The following is an 18,688-nucleotide window of genomic DNA, read 5'->3' on the forward strand; positions in this document are numbered from 1 at the left end:
CCCCCAAAAAAAAAAACACCTTTCCCTCTCATTTCGGGGACAGAAAGTCCTGGAGTCTGAAAGGAGACACTAATTTCCTTCCACCCAGCGTTCCCCCAAGTCTCCCAATAAAAATGGTACCTTATTTGTGTGGGTAGGCCTAGCACCCATGACAGGAAATGCCCCAAAACATAACGTATACACATCACATTTTCCCAAAGAAAACAGAGCTGTTTTTTTTGCAAAGTGCCAAGCTGTGGATTTTGGCATCTAGCTCAGCCGGCACCTAGAGAAACCTACCAAACCTGTGCATTTTTTTTAAAAACTAGACACCTAGGGGAATCCAAGATGGGGTGACTTGTGGGGCTCTCACCAGGTTCGGTTACCAAGAATCCTTTGAAAACCTCAAAATTTGGCCAAAACAAACACTTTGGGGGTCATTAGCCGCCCGCCAAGTTGTAACCGCCGTGCGGCCGCATGCTCATTATGACACCCCTGCTGGGCGGAAACAGTTTCTGCCCGCCGGCCCAGCGGGGATGTGGGCCGCAACATGGGTGCCGGCTCCAAATGGAGCCGGCGGTGTTGCGGCCGTGCGACGGGTGCAGTTGCACCTGTCGCGCTTTTCACTGTCTGCAGAGCAGACAGAGAAAAGCCGCATGGGGCCGCCAGGGGCCCCACGACTCCCTGTACCGCCATCCTTTTTCCTTTGTTTAGGCTGGCGGTAGGGGGGCTCTTAATCCCCTGGGCAGCGCTGCTAGCAGCACTGCCCTGGCGGATTACTACCGCCAGGGCCATTGTGGCGGGAAGCTGCCGGCCCTGGTGTGGCGACCGCGGTGCTTCTGCCGCAGTCGTAATGACCAGGGGAGCACCGCCAGCCTGTTGGCGGTGCTTCCTTCATTTCAGCCCTGGCGGTCCTGTATCGCCAGGGTTGTAATGACCCCCAATGTCCTCACATTTTGGTGACAGAAAGTTCTGGAACTTGAGGAGCCACAAATTTCCTTCCACCCGTTCCCCAAAGTCTCCCGATAAAAATGGTACCTCCCTAGTGCCCGCGAAAGGAAATGCCCCAAAACACTATGTGGACACATCTAAATGATCAAATATTAAACTACCTGTTTTTGTGGTTTGGGGGTGGAGGCCAGCGTTTTTGGTCCTGGGCTCAGCAGCCATATAGGGAAACCTACTAAACCCAAACATTTCTGAAAACTAGACACCCAAGGGAATCCAGGAGGTGTGACTTGCGTGGATCTCACAATGTTTTCTTACCCAGAATCATCTGCAAACCTCAAATTTAGCTAAGAAAAATCACATTGTTCACACATTTCAGTGTGGAATGACTGCACCGGAACAAATTTCCTACCACCCAAAGTTCCCCTCAGTCTCCTGGTAAAAATTATACCTCAATTGTGTAGGTGGGTCAATTGTGACAGGGAATTGAGGGGGAACCAAAGTGGGTCACAAAGGGCAGGTTGAAGGAAAAAAAAAAAAAAAAAAAAAAAAAAAAAAAAAAAAAAAAGAACCTTTAGGCTGATGCGGCAGAATTTTAATCGGTATAGATGAGACAATGCTGGGTGTAGGAATTTTGTGGATTGGTGCAGATTCTGGAAGGTTCCATCACAAAAATGTGGGGAAAATTTGAGATTTCCAGCAAAGTTGGAGGTTTGCAGGGCATCGTGGGTAAGAAAATGGTGCGGGATGCATGTGAAGCATATCACCCTGGACTCACCCAGATGTTTAGTTTTCAGATGAGTCTAGGTCTTGTGGATTTTTCTACATGGCAGCGTCCCAAAGTCCAAGAAGTGCAACCCTAACCATTCCAAGTGGGACGATTGAGAGTTAGCCAAGCTCTCATGGCCCAAATACAAAACCAAAACCCCAAATAATCAAATGTCCTCTTCCTTGCTATGTGGGATAAGATGTTTTAGTGTGCGGTAGGGGCAGAACAACTTTGGCCGCATTTATTATCCCCCACCCTTTTATTTTGAGGGGGACAAAAATATATATATCTTCCCCAAGGGGGGCAGATATGGCCAACAGTAATATGTCCCCATTGGGAGCAACCCTTGCTTAAGGGGCTGCCCACCCACCCCCTCCCCCCAAACAAAACAATCACATACCAATCCATGGTGTTTAAGTGGTTTCTGCCCCCCCCGGGGGGGGGGGCAGTAAAGGCCTAAATACAATTCGCTTCGACCCCCCCCCCCCCCCCCCCCAGGGTCGCTCCCCATACATAAAAATATAAAGTAAATAAAAAAAAAAAATCTATCTATACCTGGTGTCTAGGGGTTTCTGCCCCCCCCCCCTGCAGATTAGCCTAATTATAATAGTCCGATCTGCCCCGTAGTGGGGGTGGGGGGGGGGGAAATTGGATTGCAGAAAAGGCCTAACAATATTTTACCCCCTGGGGCGATTCCCCTTCCATCCCCTACTGGGGGTGTGTAGCCCGGGTGTAAGACGAGCTGGTCTCGTCCCCGGCACACGGGACCGTGTGCAAGGACGAGACCAGCCCGCCCCAGGCACAATGTTGTTTACTGTTATTGCAGTAGTAAACAGTATGGTTGCTCCTAGACTGACTGCTTAGCAGACTGCTGGTTTGCTTTTTGAATCGGTCTCTGAACAGGACTCTGAGACTGACACTGCAACTGAGGCAGAGGACCACGGTTGAAGATTCTGGCAGTGAATTTTCTGTCCGAGACAAATTAGCTGATGATAAATCCACTACTGGTGCTGATGAAGTGCCACTTTTAGACAAGGACACTGATAGGCTAGTAGTGCAGCAAGAGTAAGCTGGATTGCAGACATGGGCTGAAGGATTCTCATTGGAAGTGCTGAACTCTGAGTTGCCTCTAACATGGTGCAGACTGTTTTGCCCGCCTTTAGCAGTGTTGCAGAGTGTAGAGTCAATACAGAGATCTATTTGCCACAATGTTTTTCCAACTGTTTATTGATGATGTGTTTTTGGATGATATCAAGCAGGCTAATTTGTATGCAGATCAGTTTTTGAGGAACAACAGTGTCACACTTAATACCCACTCTAGAGCTACCCGGTGGATTCCCACAAATCTGCATGAAATTAAACATTTCTGAGGTATAACTTTGCTGATGGGGGGTTGATAAGAAAGTTAACACTGTCTTTATATTGGTCTAATAGCTCCTTATTGGAAACTGCCATATTTCCAGCAACCATGAGTTGAAACCAGTATCTGCTTCTGCAGCAGATGCTGCTTTTTGTGGATAATGCTACCATTGCCATGAGGTCATCCTGAACTTGACCATTTCTGCAAGATTCGGCCTGTTCTGGACCATTTAGTAGAGCATTTCTCTGAGATCTATGTTCCAGGGGAGGATATATGTGTGGATGAGTGTCTGGTCCTGTTCAAAGGCTGCTTGGTTTTCGGGCAATACATTTGCAGTAAGACAGCACATTATGGTATTAAGATGTATATTTTGTGCAAAAGTGCCACTGGATGACAGTATAATTTCAGGGTGTACACAGAGATTCTTCAATGACTCCCTTGGTTGCAGTTCCACTTTTGGAGTCAGTGAAAAACAATTTGTAGGAGCTTGTCAGAGGTATATATATATTTTTTATTTTTTAATAAAGGTCACCATTTATACATGCACAATTTATACATGTGTGCAATTATTTAAGGAACTGTTCAAGGTGGACACCATGGCATGTGGCACGTCCTATCAGTTAAGGTTATCCAAAAATGCTTCTGAGTAAAAGACTTCAAAGTGGACAGAGCAGTGCAGTGTAGTAACTAACTTCTTGCTTTGGAATTTTCAGATGGAAGAGATGAACGAGTTACTTACCTTCGGTAACGACTTTTCTGGTGGATACATTAGCTACCTGTGGATTCCTCACCTCATGAATACTCCCATGGCGCCAGCATTCGACGGAAATCTTCTTACTAGTCTCTGCACGTCGACGAGGACGTCACTCTAGCCCACGCGACGCCGTCTGACGTCATACAGGCAATAAGAGGTCCTCGACGACGTGCGGACGTCAGTACCAATCATTTTTTACGTGCATGAGAACAACCAGGCAATGCAATGAAAGAGCAAGGCAACATCCCATTACATTGTAAAAATACACAACATTGCATGAATAACTGTAAATCTTTTATATATATATATATATATATATATATATATATATATCTATATATCTATCTCTTTTTAAAATATATATACACAAAGATATATACATATATATAAATATATTATATACAACATCTATTGCACCCTCAAAGACCAAGAGGAGCGTACTCAAGGATTACTTGGTAAGACCAGAAAGGCAACGGGGAGGCGGGTGGGACCGTGAGGAATCCACAGGTAGCTAATGTATCCACCAGAAAAGTCGTTACCGAAGGTAAGTAACTCGTTCTTCTGATGGATACAACTACCTGTGGATTCCTCACCTAATGAATAGAGTCCCAAAGCAGTACCACGCCCGGCGGTGGGTGCCTAAATGGTCAAACCAAGAAATCCTGCAGCACTGACCGTGCAAAATGGCCGTCCCTTCTAACCTCAGAATCCAAACAGTAATGTTTTGCAAAAGTGTGAAGGGACGACCAAGTTGCGGCCTTGCAGATGTCGACCACAGGAACACCTCTGGCCAAGGCCGAAGTGACCGACTTAGCTCTGGTGGAATGAGCTCGAATGCCCTCAGGAGGATCCTTCTTTGCCAAAGAGTAACAGATTTTAATGCAAAGAACAACCCACCTGGATAGTGTTCTCTTGTGGACTGCCTTTCCTCTCCTCTTGCCCACGTATCCAATAAACAGCTGATCCTCCAGCCTGAAATCCTTTGTTCTATCAATAAAGAAGCTCAACGCTCTCTTTGGGTCCAGACGGTGCAGTCTTTCTTCCTCTTTGGAAGGATGAGGCGGAGGATAGAACGTGGACAAAGTAATTGCCTGAGCCAAATGGAAGGGTGAAACAACCTTCGGGAGGAAAGCAGCCTTGGTCCTCAACACCACCTTATCCCCATAAAAAGTTGTATAAGGGGGCTTTACTGATAAGGCCTGCAACTCACTCACTCTCCTTGCTGATGTTATAGCTATCAGGAAGACTATTTTTAAAACCAAATACCTTAAGGGGCAAGAATGCATAGGTTCAAAAGGGGACCCCATAAGGAAAGTCAGGACCAAGGACAAATCCCATTGCGGCATAACGAATGGCTTTGGAGGATATTTATTTAGAAGACCTTTCAGGAATCTGATAACAATAGGGGATTTAAATAAAGATGGTTGGTCTGGAAGACATATGAAGGCTGACAAGGCCGATAAATAACCCTTAATGGTAGCCACTGCACAACCTTTCTGCGCTAGAGACAGAGCAAAAGACAAAACGTCCGACAGATGAGAATGCAAAGGATCAATCTGCCTCTCTCCACACCACGCAACAAATTTAGACCATCTATTAGCGTAGATAGATTTAGTGGAGTGTCGCCTGGCCGCTAATATAACATCCACTACCTCAGGCGGGAGAGAGAAGGAACTCAGGTTGCCCCGTTCAATCTCCAGGCATGTAGGTGCAGACTCTGGAGGTTGGGGTGTAGAACCTGCCCCTGCGACTGCGAGAGGAGGTCTGCCCTGAAAGGGAGACGGAGCGGAGGGCACATTGAGAGTTGGAGAAGGTCTGAGTACCATACCCTCCTTGGCCAATCCGGAGCTATTAGGATGACTAGAGCCCGGTCCTGGCGAATCTTCCTCAATACTCGAGGAATCAAGGGTATGGGAGGAAACGCGTAAAGCAACTGGCCGCACCAGGTTATTTGAAACGCGTCCCCCAACGCTCCCTGCATCGGATACTGGAGGCTGCAGAACAACGGACAATGCGCGTTCTCTCGAGTGGCAAACAGATCTATCCGAGGAAACCCCCACCTCTGGAAGATTAAACAGACTTGATCTGGATGGAGACGCCACTCGTGGTCTGCCGAGAAATGGCGACTGAGACTGTCCGCACGCACGTTCAAGACTCCGGCCAGATGGTTTGCTATCAAGCAAAATCTGATGGTCCTTTGCCCAGGACCATAGTCGAAGAGCTTCTCTGCAGAGAAGGTACGACCCCACTCCTCCCTGCTTGTTTATGTACCACATCGTGGTAGTATTGTCCGTTAGGACCTGTACCGACTGACCACGAAGGGAAGGGAGGAAGGCCTTGAGAGCCAGACGTACAGCCTGTAACTCTAACAGATTGATGTGAAACATCTGTTCCTCTGGAGACCAAAGACCTTTGATCTCCAGATCCCCCAGATGAGCTCCCCACCCTAGAGTGGAAGCATCCGTTATGACTGTGGCCACTGGTGGCGACTGCTGGAACGGCTTTCCTTGTGAAAGATTGTTGCTTGCAATCCACCACTTCAAATCCACAGCAGCATCTCTGGAGATCTTGACAGTACCCTCTAGATCCCCTTTGTGTTGAGACCACTGCCTTCGGAGGCACCACTGAAGAGCCCTCATGTGCCAGCGAGCATGCGTGACCAACAGAATGCAGGAGGCAAAAAGACCGAGCAGACGAAGGACCTTGAGGACTGAAACTACCGCTCCATTTTGAAACATTGGAACCAAATCCTGAATATCTTGAATCCGCCGAGGCGGAGGAAAGGCCCGACCCAATGTTGTATCCAGTACTGCCCCTATGAACAGGAGGCGCTGAGAGGGCTCTAGGTGAGATTTGGGCTCGTTCACCGAAAAACCCAGGTCGAACAACAACTGGGTTGTTGACTGCAGATGATGCGACACAAGCTCCGGTGACTTGGCTTTGATCAACCAGTCGTCCAAGTAAGGGAATACTGCTATCCCCTTCCTTCTGAGTTCTGCCGCAACCACCGACATCACCTTCGTGAAGAATCGAGGTGCTGAAGTAAGAACAAACGGAAGGACCGCAAACTGATAGTGTTGCGATCCCACCACAAACCGGAGATACTTCCTGTGTGACTTGAGTATCGGGATATGAAAGTAAGCATCCTGCAAGTCGACAGACACCATCCAGTCTTCCTTGTTCAACGCCAAAAGCACCTGTGCTAGGGTCAGCATCTTGAATTTTTCCTGCTTGAGGAACCAATTCAAGATCCTCAGGTCCAGAATTGGTCTCAAACGACCATCCTTCTTGGGAATCAGGAAATACCTTGAGTAACATCCTCGACCCCTTTCCTGCTCTGGGACCAACTCCACCGCGCCCTTGGAAAGGAGGGCTTGTACCTCCTGTTCTAGCAACAGGAGGTGTTCTTCTGAACAATAAGAAGGGCGGGGCGGGAACTCCCGAAAGGGAAGGGTGTAGCCTTTTCCCACAATACTGAGAACCCAAGTGTCCGTTGTAACAGTCTTCCATTTGGTGAGAAAATGCTGTAATCTTCCCCCTACAGGAGAGGAGTGAGTGGGAAATGGTGGAAGCCTAAGGCTGCTTCCCCTGCTGCACCCCGCCAGAGGATGAGGAAGAGGCAGAGTGCTGCTGAGAGGCTCCTCTGGTGCGGACCCTACCTCTCCCCCTGAAAGATCTATAGGGATGGGAAGAGGCAGGTTGCTGATATCTTCCCCGAAAGGAAGAGGAAGAGCCACGCCCAAATCCATGAAACCTCCTGAAAAATCTGGAAGAGGCCGTGGAAGGAGGAGCTTGGAGCCCTAACGACTTAGCCGTGGCCCTGCTTTCCTTAAAACGTTCCAAGGCCGAATCAGCCTTGGCTCCAAACAGTTTGTCCCCATTAAACGGGAGATCCAACAATGTGGACTGTACATCTGCAGAAAAGCCCGAGTTACGGAGCCAGGCCTGTCTCCTTGCCACCACAGTTGTGCCCATTGCTCTGGCTACCGAGTCGGTGGTATCCAGTCCCGTCTGGATAATCTGTGTCGCAGCAGCCTGGGCATTTGAGACAAGATCCAAAAGACCCTGGGGAAGCTCTGTAAACGATGAGGAAATGTCATCCATCAGAGCATGAATATACCTCCCCAGGATACAGGTTGCATTGGTGGCTTTTAACGCCAGACTGCAGGACGAAAAAATCTTCTTCGACTGCGCCTCTAGCTTCTTTGAATCTCTGTCCCCAGGCACCGTCGGGAAAGAACCAGGCGCTGACTTGGATGAACAGGAGGCCTGCACCACCAAGCTCTCCGGCGTAGGGTGCCTAGATAGAAACCCAGGGTCAGTCGGAGCCGCCCGATACCTCCTGGCCACGGCTCTGTGAACTGCTGGGGAAGATACCGGCCTCTTCCACACCTCTAACACCGGATCCAGCAGAGCGTCATTAAATGGCAACAGAGGCTCCGCCGCAGCTGAGGCCGGATGTAGCACCTCTGTTAAAAGGTTTTGTTTAGCCTCCACCACCGGCAAAGGCAGGTCCAAAAAACTAGCTGCCTTCCGTACCACTGCATGAAAGGAAGCAGCCTCCTCAGTATATTCCCCCGGGGACGAAAGATCCCACTCAGGGGAAGTGTCCAGCCCACTGGCCGACTCCAGTCCACGCAGCCCATCACCCGAGTCCTCTAGCTCTCCTTCCTCCAGGGCTCGTTGGTACTCCTGCTCTTCTAATACACGGAGAGCACGTCTCCTGGAATGAAGTCGTTGTTCAATACGCGGAGTCGACAATGCCTCCGCCGAAGTCGAAGATCGGCGCCGATCTTCAGAAGCCACCGACGCCGCGTCCGGCGCCACAGGTAACTTCGGCGCCGACAAAAGAGCAGCTGAAGCAGATGGACCCACCGGAGTCACAGCCCGAAATCCCGACGTCGACGGGATGGAAATCCCCGGGGCCAATCCTTCTGAAGCCACCGGAGCGGCCACCGGCGCCGACACTGGCGCCGAGCCCACGTTCCCAAAAGGGAGAAAGGGTGCCGGCCGAAGAGGCGCAGGATCACCCAAAGAAAAGGCCAAAGGCCCAGCCGGAGCACCCCCTGGAGCCATCTGTTGGAAGATGGCACACATCGCATTCAAGAATGCGGAACTATCGGCTCCAGGGGTGGGAAAAGCCGGATACTGAGGTGCCTGTCTCGGAGGCGACCCCGACCTCGACGTCTGCGCCGGAGAAAACACCTGAGGCTCCAATACCTCAATCACCGACGCCTGTCCAGGTGAAGTTGGAGACGCCGGAGAGGGCAACGGCGTCGAAGGATGCGGCGTAACCGTGGGACTGATCTCCCATGTCCTTCGGCGCCGATCCGAAGACCTGGAACGAGTCTCCTTCGAATGACGCCGAGATTCTCTACGGCGCCGGGAGTCTCGATGACACCGATGTCTTGGAGAAGAAGACTTCTTGTGATGCTTCTCCTTCGATTTAGCCATAAACAGCTTCGCCTCACGTTCCTTGAGGGCCTTTGGATTCATGTGCTGGCATGAATCACAAGTCGAGACGTCGTGGTCGGAGCTCAAACACCAAAGGCAATCGGAATGAGGATCCGTCACCGACATCTTGCCTCCACACTCACGACAAGGCTTAAATCCAGACTTTCTCTGCGACATTATTACCACAGCGAAAGACTACGCAGCAAAAATACACTGTAACCAAAAAAGTAACAGTTGCTCCCTCGAAGATAACCGTTTCGAATGCACGGAAAAAAGGGAACTGACGTCCGCACGTCGTCGAGGACCTCTTATTGCCTGTATGACGTCAGACGGCGTCGCGTGGGCTAGAGTGACGTCCTCGTCGACGTGCAGAGACTAGTAAGAAGATTTCCGTCGAATGCTGGCGCCATGGGAGTATTCATTAGGTGAGGAATCCACAGGTAGTTGTATCCATCAGAAGTCCACATGCTCACAATAATTCATGATGGAGGCACTTCACCTATGACTGTTTGGGGTCAGGCAGCAGAAGTGTGCAAACCTTTGTGCATTTTAGACTATAACAAGCACATGAGAGGAGTGAATAGAGTAGATCAAAGGTTGAAGCCTTACAATCATGTTCAAAAGTCATACATCTTGCATAAGAAGTTGGCCATTCATTCGTTTCATTTGCTGACCTTTAATGCTTATGTTGTTTTTAAAGATTGTGCTCCAGAATCCAAGAGGACATTTGCACAGTTTCAGCAGTCTATAATAGGCAGCCATGTTGCAGTTGAGCAGGCAAATGTTCTTAGATTCGGAATGTTGGAGGATGTGGCTAGATTGAAAAGATCTCCACTTTCCTGAATACTGTTCGCCAACACCTTAAAAAAAGACTGCTTGGTGGGAATGTAGTCTATGTCCAAAGAGGAGTACAAAAGGAGAGCTGTGTGTACTGCCCAGAGTGGCCTTCTAATTCTGGCTGATGCGTGCTCATGTTTTAATTGTACCTTACACAACACAAGTATTTAGAGCAACCATGACGGTAAATGGAAATTGAATATGATCTGTATTGCTATATTTTTTCTGTTTAGATACCTGGCAGGCAGTAGCCTGATGTGCTTAGTTACTTAAATCTGTTTTCTTCCAATAGGTTGGTTCTATTTAGAAAAGAAAATTATGTCATAGTTGTATTTGATAGGTTTTCCTTTCTGTGCTTTTTGTGTGTCTAATCTATTCATTGTGTGTTTTAGAAATGAAAGTGGTGTGTAGCTTCATGGTGAAGTCCGAGTGGAGCTTGGGTGGGTGTGTGTGTGTGTGTGTGTGGGGACTGGTGTTTGACTGCCAGTGTGTGGGCGTTATGACTAGCAGCAAATCATTAGACACACACCGCCACCGATTGGGTACGATTGTGGGGTCTCAACTGGCATCTGGCTGGTGGCGTACGATTGTGGTGTCTCAACTGGCATCTGGCTGGTGGTGTCTCAACTGGCATCTGGCTGGTGGTGTCTCAACTGGCATCTGGTGGTGGGTGTAGGTGTGTGTGTGTGTGTAGGTGTGTGTGTATATAGGTGTAGGTGTGTGTGTGTTGACTTGCTTCTCTTGTGAATGTCCATGTTGTGTTTTGGGTCATTTCCTTTTGCGGGCGCTAGGCCTACCCACACAAGTGTGGTACTACTTTTATCAAGAGACCCAAGGGGGAAATTGAATTGTAGAACAAGTGTTATTACCAATTGTATTTCTCAGCATGTGTACCGTCCAAATGTAAGCCAGTGTATAAGAAAGAATACATTTTGGGAAATGCCCTCTAATTCACATGCTAGCAAGGGTTCCAACAAATTCAGAAATGTGCAAATAACCACTGCTTCTAAACTCCATATTTTGTGCCCATTTCGGAAATACATAGGTTTCCTTGATACCAATGTTTTAGACTTTATATTTTACCATAGGAATTCCTATGTCTCCGCTACACAATGAAAAACAATTACAAGGTGCAACTCGGTAACTGGCTCCAGATATGTTGAGTTCTTGAAAAACACAAACCGTAAATATTCCAGCAACCAGAGAGGTCTAGCAGATATAATGGTATACTGCTTTTGTAAATTGCTATTGTGACAAGAAGTTGCAAATAAAAACGTTGATGCTTAACAATTTTTTTTTGATTTTTTTATTTCTTGCTGAATTCGAAATTTTGTGTACTTTTCAGAAATCTATAGCTTTCCAAGATCACTCATGGGTTTCAAGCACAAATATTAGGAAAACCGGCTACCTCTTTGAAAAATGTCCAAACTGTGGTTAAAAAGAATAGGCTTTTCCGTGTTCCTAAAAGCCAGGAAAATAGTGACTTCTGCAAAGCAAACCTTTTGTTGATGTAGTTTTTAGGGGGGGAGGGGACAAAACTTTTTTGTAGAGCACTTTTTCTCACCCCCCCCCCCCCCCCCCCCCAAAAAAAAAAGCCAAGGGCTAATTGGTGTTAAGTTGCAGGAACAACAAAATGCAACTTCTAAATTAAATACTCTGAAGGAAAGAAAGAAAGAAAGAAAAAAAAAAGAAAAAATTAAATGTCCTACCTTCCTTGTTAGTAGACTTTTACGTCTCATTCCGCAAGCCTCTAACTGCAGACGACCTCTTAATGCCAGTTCGATCAGCATACAACCTCGCAATCCGGAAGATATGCAGTCATTCCAAAAAGACGTGTAACCCTGAAGAAAATACATATTTTAAGTAAACATTCCATTTCCGTCTGAAACAACAACTACTCTGAAATGTTTCCAAAACCGTTACCATGAGGATACTAATATCAGGCTTAATGTAGGTGACTTTTGAATTTCAAATTAACGGCTTTGAGAAAATAGCTGGGCCAAAATCCACAAACTACTCTTGTGGCTTAAGATGTGTGTGGACAGTTGGACTCCTACACAACTGCAGCTCAGCTGCAGAGCTCAAGTTTACAAATACAACATGAAACATAAGTGTCTGTAATTGTGAATGTGGCAGAGGTGCTGTGTCCCTGGCATGCATAATCACTTCAGAATCCACTGGGAGCGTTATCACTAAGCGTTGCACTTAGCTTTAATGGCCCCTCCAAAATAAAGCCAGAAGCTCACAGTCCGATGCCTGGAACGATATAGCCAGGCATCATGCGCCGAAAATCTGATCTCAGGTCGGATGATGGGGTCTAATGATGTCCTGCCGTTGAGGAATGTTTACATTACCTGCACCAAAATTGACAAGAGACTAAAGTAATGAGCGATGAGTAATATGGCACTATATTACCATCTCTGGTTTCTTGTGATATTTTCAACACACTGGGCAAGTGGTTTGTGGTTTATTATGGAACCATATTAAAACTATTCCTCGTTATATATGTGGCATACAAAAACCACACACAATTGTGCCTGCAACGCCAGAAAAAGGAAGAACAAAACAGACAATAGGTTTGACTTGGTCAGACAGCTAGGCATGAACATCCTTAAATCTAATTTTTGTTGTACGCCATAACAGCATCTATTCACATACCACCACATCCTCAGGCTACAAGCAAGCTCAAAAACCTCAGCTGTAGCACAATCGTATTTTTTTTTTTTTTTTTTAAACTTGACCCTTGTTTTTACAACAATAACTCCAGAACGCCATTTATACTGTGATATACAAAACAAGTGCAAAAGTGGGTGTAACACCCTCACTTTTCCAAGAGGGAAATACATTGGCTATTAATAAATGCAAACTCTTGGAAGAGTGACAAAAAGGAAAAATAAAAAAGGGATGTCATGTTTAAAGCACACGATCAGGATGGTATGACATACCACATAAAACGTACACCTGTTAAAATACCGTAGCATAATAAATATTTTAAACGCATTCATTTAATTGAAAAGGTAATGATAAAAAAACATTAGAAGAGCCGACATGTCTTGTCCCCAAACGCGATTCCAGAATTATATAATTACTGGCAAAATAAATAAATGGCCGCTGCTTCATCATGATGCAAGTGCAAGCACAGTTGCCATCTTAGGGTTTTCTTCATGAATTAAATGATTTCAGAATGATTGATGTGGCGTGTCAATGGAAGAACACGAACCGTCTTCCATCCTGGAACGTATTGTTTAAACAAAAAAAAACAAAAAAAACCTGAAAGAATCTTTTTAATACAGCCTCTGCCGCGTATGCATGCATCCCGACAGTACCATGACATTTTTGGCAACATTTTTTTTTAACATAGTACGGTGTCCAACAGCCATTTTTGAACAGTAAATTAAAAAAAAAATATATATATATATATATATACATACGTAAAGCCACACAAAGATAAAGTGAGCAATCCAATGGCAGTGTGCAGCTGTGTACTCATCCAAACAATGTAATAAAAAAAATAAGACTGTTGAAGGGGAGACATCAATAAAGAGGGGTGCGAGAGGCCTACAGAAAGTGAAGGATGGAGATAGGGGGGTGGAGGAGACGCAGATGAGAAAAGAGCAAGGAAGGGCATGCAATGTTATAAACACAAACGAAAATTAAGTTCTGTTAGTAGCAGTACAGGATGCAAACTCATCAAATCTGAAACAGTAAAGATGAAATGCTACAGGGGCAGGATAAACAGTGGATTATGGACAAGAGCCATTAAATAAGTAGCAGGGAACTGAGACAGACAAGAAAGCAACACAATCGTGAGCAAATGACTCACCCAAAGCCCACTCTATGAATTATTTTATCCCATGGGGGACAATGGGTATTTGACAGACATTTGCAGCTGTTAACTGAATTAAATGTGTACGATTATATTTTTGTACCACACAAAAAAATAAAGCGCATAATTTACAAGAAATGGTTCAACAAAAAGAACAGGTCTAAAAACATAACGCCAATGGCACCACTGTTCTAGCACTGACAGACATGTTTTCCAGAGAAAACACCAGCAACAGGACATTTTGAAGCAATAAAATTATTTACTGGATAAATGAAGGAACTCATCAAAAGAAACATTTAAGATCTTCTGTGACTCATCTTAATATTTGCTAGAGAAACTAGGAAAATATTGGAAAAGAATTGTTGAGCGCCGCCAGCTGCAGGCCTTACATCTCTGCAGACTGCATGTGCTGCCCACCTGTATGGGGCATGGTGGGTCCTAGTTCGGTTTCGTCTGGACGGCCCGTGCTTGTGAAATGTGTTTGCAAAGCCTTTTGATGAAAAAAAAGATAAAAAAGAAGCTCGTTCTCATCTCAGTCATTCTGCTGTGGAGCCTGGACCAAGAACTGCTTCCAGTACCTAGTGTCCACACGCCTGCAGAGGTACTTTATTTTCATTCTGAAATGAGGCACTCACCAGAAAGTATTGTTTTGCAGGCTGTCTTTACACCCGCAGTTGTTAAGGCAGACACCTTCCTCAAAATATGTTTGCCCCACACTGTACGCAAAAGTATTGTCTTGATAATACATCTGCTGCTTCTTTAAGAAGGCTATATTGAACTTTTCTTCTGATAGGCTGTCCTCCACATTCTGCTGCCTTCCATCCCTTGGCCTCTTTAGTTCAAGTAGTACTTGTGCATTTACCTACAAGTAATTAACATTAGTCTCTTGCCATAAGTCTATCAAGGTGGGGGCGATAGATCGGAAGAGCTACATCACCCTGCATGCGCAAGCAGGCAGGGATACACAAACAAACAACGCTCATTCTGTTCACTTCCACACTCCACGGGTAATGCACGCTGTGCAGCAGGGATGCTCAAAGTGCTGCCCATTCAACCTTTGCATGCACCCCCTACCACACTAGACTGCACTTTACTTGACTGAACGCCAATATTCAGAAACCTGGTAAATTGGTAAGCAGGTATTTACACCTCAACTCAAGCAATGGACAAAAATCAAAGGTGCCCTTTGCCCCTGATTTTTAGAATCGCCTTCTTTAAAGACAACAAGCAACATGTAAAAATAGGAGTCTCTTCAAGATTCAAACACGTATGTCATTAACATGCAGAATCACATCAGATTAGATCACTGACAACGCCATTAGTGAACCAGGAAAGTCAGTGGTCACGCGCACGTTCTTGGTGGTCTGGGTAATTATACATGGATCTCATAATTTATTAAATTCAATCAATCAGGGATTTATAGAGCATGGCTAATCACCCATAGGGTTTCAAGGCGTTGTTTGTAGGTGTGCTGCTCAGTCAAAGAGCCAGGTCTTCAGGACCTTCCTGAACTGGTTCAGTGATGCGGTCTGCCTGAGCTTGAGAGGTAACGCGTTACATGTCTAGGCTGATAGGTAGAAGGATCTTCCTCCTGCGGTGCTTTTCCGGATCTTATGAACAGCTGCAAGGGAGAGCTGGGAAGAATGGAGATGCCTGTTGGGTATGTAGTTGGTTGAGGTATGCAGGGCCTATGTTGTGCAGTGCTCTGTAGGTGTGGCTCAGGAGTTTGTATGTGACGCACTTGTTGACTGGGAGCTACTGTAGGTCTCTGAGGTGGGAGGAGATGCGGCTGTGTCGGGGGATGTCCAGGATGAGTCTGGCTGCAGCATTCTGGATTCTTTGTAGTCTTGCTTGAAGTTTCTTGCCGGCATAGAGTGTGTAGCCGTAGTCCAGTTTGCTAGTGACGAGTGCGTGGGCAACTGTCTTCCTTGTGTCGGAGAGAATACACTTGAAAATCTTCTGCAGGAGTCAAAGGATGTGGAAGCATGATGAAGAGAAGGTGTTGACTTGGCGGGTGATGGATAGAGGAGCCCAGGAAGATGCCCAGGTTGCGGCTGTGGTCTGTGGGGACGTTCACCAAGACTCATTCCAGACAGAAGGGGTGGAGCCAATTACGAGGATCTCGGTCATGTTCGAGTTGAGTTTGAGGCAGCTGGCTTCCATCCAGGAGGCAACCTTTCTCTTGTGGAAATTTCAGTTGGCCACTGCAGAGTCCTCGGACAGGGAGAGTATCAGTTGGGTGTCGTCGGAGTTGGATACTATGTTCAGCCTGTGTTGTGTGCAGATCTTGGCAAGAGTGGCCATGTAGTTGTTGAAAAGCGTCGGGCTGAGTGAAGATCCTGGGGGGACCCCACAGCATGTGTCTTTGGGTTCTGACATGACTGGCGGTACTCTGACACTCGTGCGGCGAGGAAGGATCTGATCCAATCCAGTGGTTTATCTTGGATGCCAGCATCGCGTAGTCTGTCGCTGAGGATGAAGTAGGAGACGGTGTCAAATGCAGCAGAAAGGTTGAGGAGGATGAGTGCAGCTGTGCCTCCGCGGTCCAGTATGAAGGCTATGCAAGACAATGACCAATATATTTTGCATAGACGAAACCTACTGGCTTTGCCAATGCTTTTTTTGGTAAACTTTTTTATTGAGGTTTTGTTACATCATTGAGGTTTCATTTGGAATAAACATTAACGTTTGTGAAAAAAACATACATTTTTAACGTCTAGGTACATTACTGTGCTCAGTAAAAGAGCTATAATTCATCGGCTGAGAGGGTGAAACTGAGTGTTGCGACAGGTCAGGGTGTTTATGTGGTGTGTACTAGTCGCATGGGATGAGAAAGCGCTTGTGTCAGGGTGAAAACGTGTTGCAATAATGAGGCCAGTATTAACCTCAGTAAACTGGGGGCAACAAAGCAGAAGCATGAGAAAAGGCCTAATCGACTGACAAGCATAGTGTGGACTCTTACTCACCAAATTGGGATACCATAAAGCTATGGCGAAGGGCACCCAGACACACGCTTAGCTCACCTACATAATAGCCAAGAATAAAGCTCACTCAAAACAAGGGAAATTGGACAGATTTGCCACGTTGTTCCAACAAGGAGGTGACTTGCACTAAGGAGAAGCGGCAACTGAACCTGGCAGAACCAATGCCGGTGAAAGCCCATACTCAAATACAGACGACATTCTCCAGGCAATCTTTTAAAAAAAAAAAAAAAAAAAAATAGAAGAAGGAGAAGTAGCTGCAGATGTGGCACTTCTTCTGCAAGTATATTTGGCAAGTTTTGGTGGTGGAGAGCTGCATCTCGACAGTGGAAGATACAGTCATGTCCTTCCACAAAAGAATCCACAAAGTGTAATGCACATCGAACAAAATGGAGTCTATGATTGAAGATGCAGAACCCGGGGATCGGCAGAACAATTTGCAACCCCTTGTCTTACCCGAGGACGAGAAAGACTCAAATGGAGTGCCAAAGAATGGTTTCTTCTTGCGTCCCGACTGAATGGCCACACAGCGCGCTCTCTCCCCTAGAGGCCCCCCCCACCTGGTTTCCCTCCTATGTCCATCATTGTCACCCTGCTGTACTACTGGGACGCAGATTTGATTCTCCATATTGCATGCAAAACTGGAGAAATCAAATAGGAGTCCCATAGGATTTTGATTTTCCTGGACTACAGTAGGCTCGTCCAGAAGCAAAGGAAATCATATGAGCAAGTAAAGTAAAAAGCTCTGCGCCATGGACATGCTCCTATATCCAGTCAAACAGAAAGTCATCTACAAAAGGAAAACCTTGATGTTTGACCACCCAGACAGTCCTTAGGAGTGGTTAGACCCCTGCTCCCTTCAGTGTCAGAATGAGGCCAAAGGGTTATCCAGCTGGGCCTCGACAGCGGCAGAGAGATGCATGTCAATGGAGACAGAGATCCCATATGAGCTGTGGTCGAGCGGACAACAGCCCCAGGCAAGGGCCAGTGACCAGCACCACTACATGGACCTGCAAACACAGACTATATGGTGGACAGTTGGCCTCTTACCAGCAGGGCGGAGGCTGGTCCTCCTCTTGAGTGATGACACGAATAAGCTGGAAGGCACTTAATACTCTTTTATATGTCGTTGAGCCCCGATTGTTAGAGCTGTATTTAAGTTTCCCTTTTTTATTTTCTTCCTTCCTTTTAAGGTCACAGCCCACCAGACAGCACAGCTGTCTTATGTGAAAGACATCTTGTGGAGTTTCAGCAAGTTGACCTGGGAATCATTCTGCCCATCAATTTCTAATGGATATGTGGTTTGTAATTCACGTTTTCTTGCTTCCAATTTGCTGGCTTTATCTGCTTTAGGCTCCCCAGCTCGTGTCTGTACCTCCTCATGCGAACTATGTCCTTATAGTATCCTTCCACTAACTTATTTTCTGTAATAAACAGGCATTTAATGTTCTTATCTATCTCGTCTCAACTGCTTGGCATTCAAAGACCAAGGTCAAATGTCAGGCGTTGTCTTTCGGGGGCATTTGTTTTTCTTGTTACTATAACCTACCCTCCTTCTTTTGATGGTAGGGTACCTCTGTGTCTGCTCTGCTACTACTGGGGCAGGATATTCACATCTGAAAAAACATGGCAACTCCTGAAATGTCTGTAGTGATGCTACAACGCGTAATGTGCCCGATCATCTATACATAATAGTGCTGTGAAAACAAAAAAGAGTAACTTGTTTTCAGTTGGAAATGTGTACCAATTGTAGATGATACAATTTTCAAATGCTATGATG

The 18,688-nt window shown here is 46.3% G+C and overlaps 1 protein-coding gene across 1 annotated transcript in view; it reads right to left on the reverse strand.

Annotated features, from left to right (window-relative positions):
* The window catches only part of GOLPH3 (golgi phosphoprotein 3), a 46,603-nt gene that overhangs the window by 11,591 nt on the left and 16,324 nt on the right, over positions 1–18,688 (reverse strand). Inside the window, exon 2 of the mRNA XM_069220449.1 lies at positions 11,811–11,942. Coding sequence (XP_069076550.1) covers positions 11,811–11,942 — 132 coding nt within the window. The remainder of the gene's footprint in view (positions 1–11,810; positions 11,943–18,688) is intronic.

The sequence above is a fragment of the Pleurodeles waltl genome, chromosome 1_1 (assembly GCF_031143425.1).
Source record: "Pleurodeles waltl isolate 20211129_DDA chromosome 1_1, aPleWal1.hap1.20221129, whole genome shotgun sequence".
Classification (NCBI taxonomy): Eukaryota; Metazoa; Chordata; class Amphibia; order Caudata; family Salamandridae; genus Pleurodeles; species Pleurodeles waltl.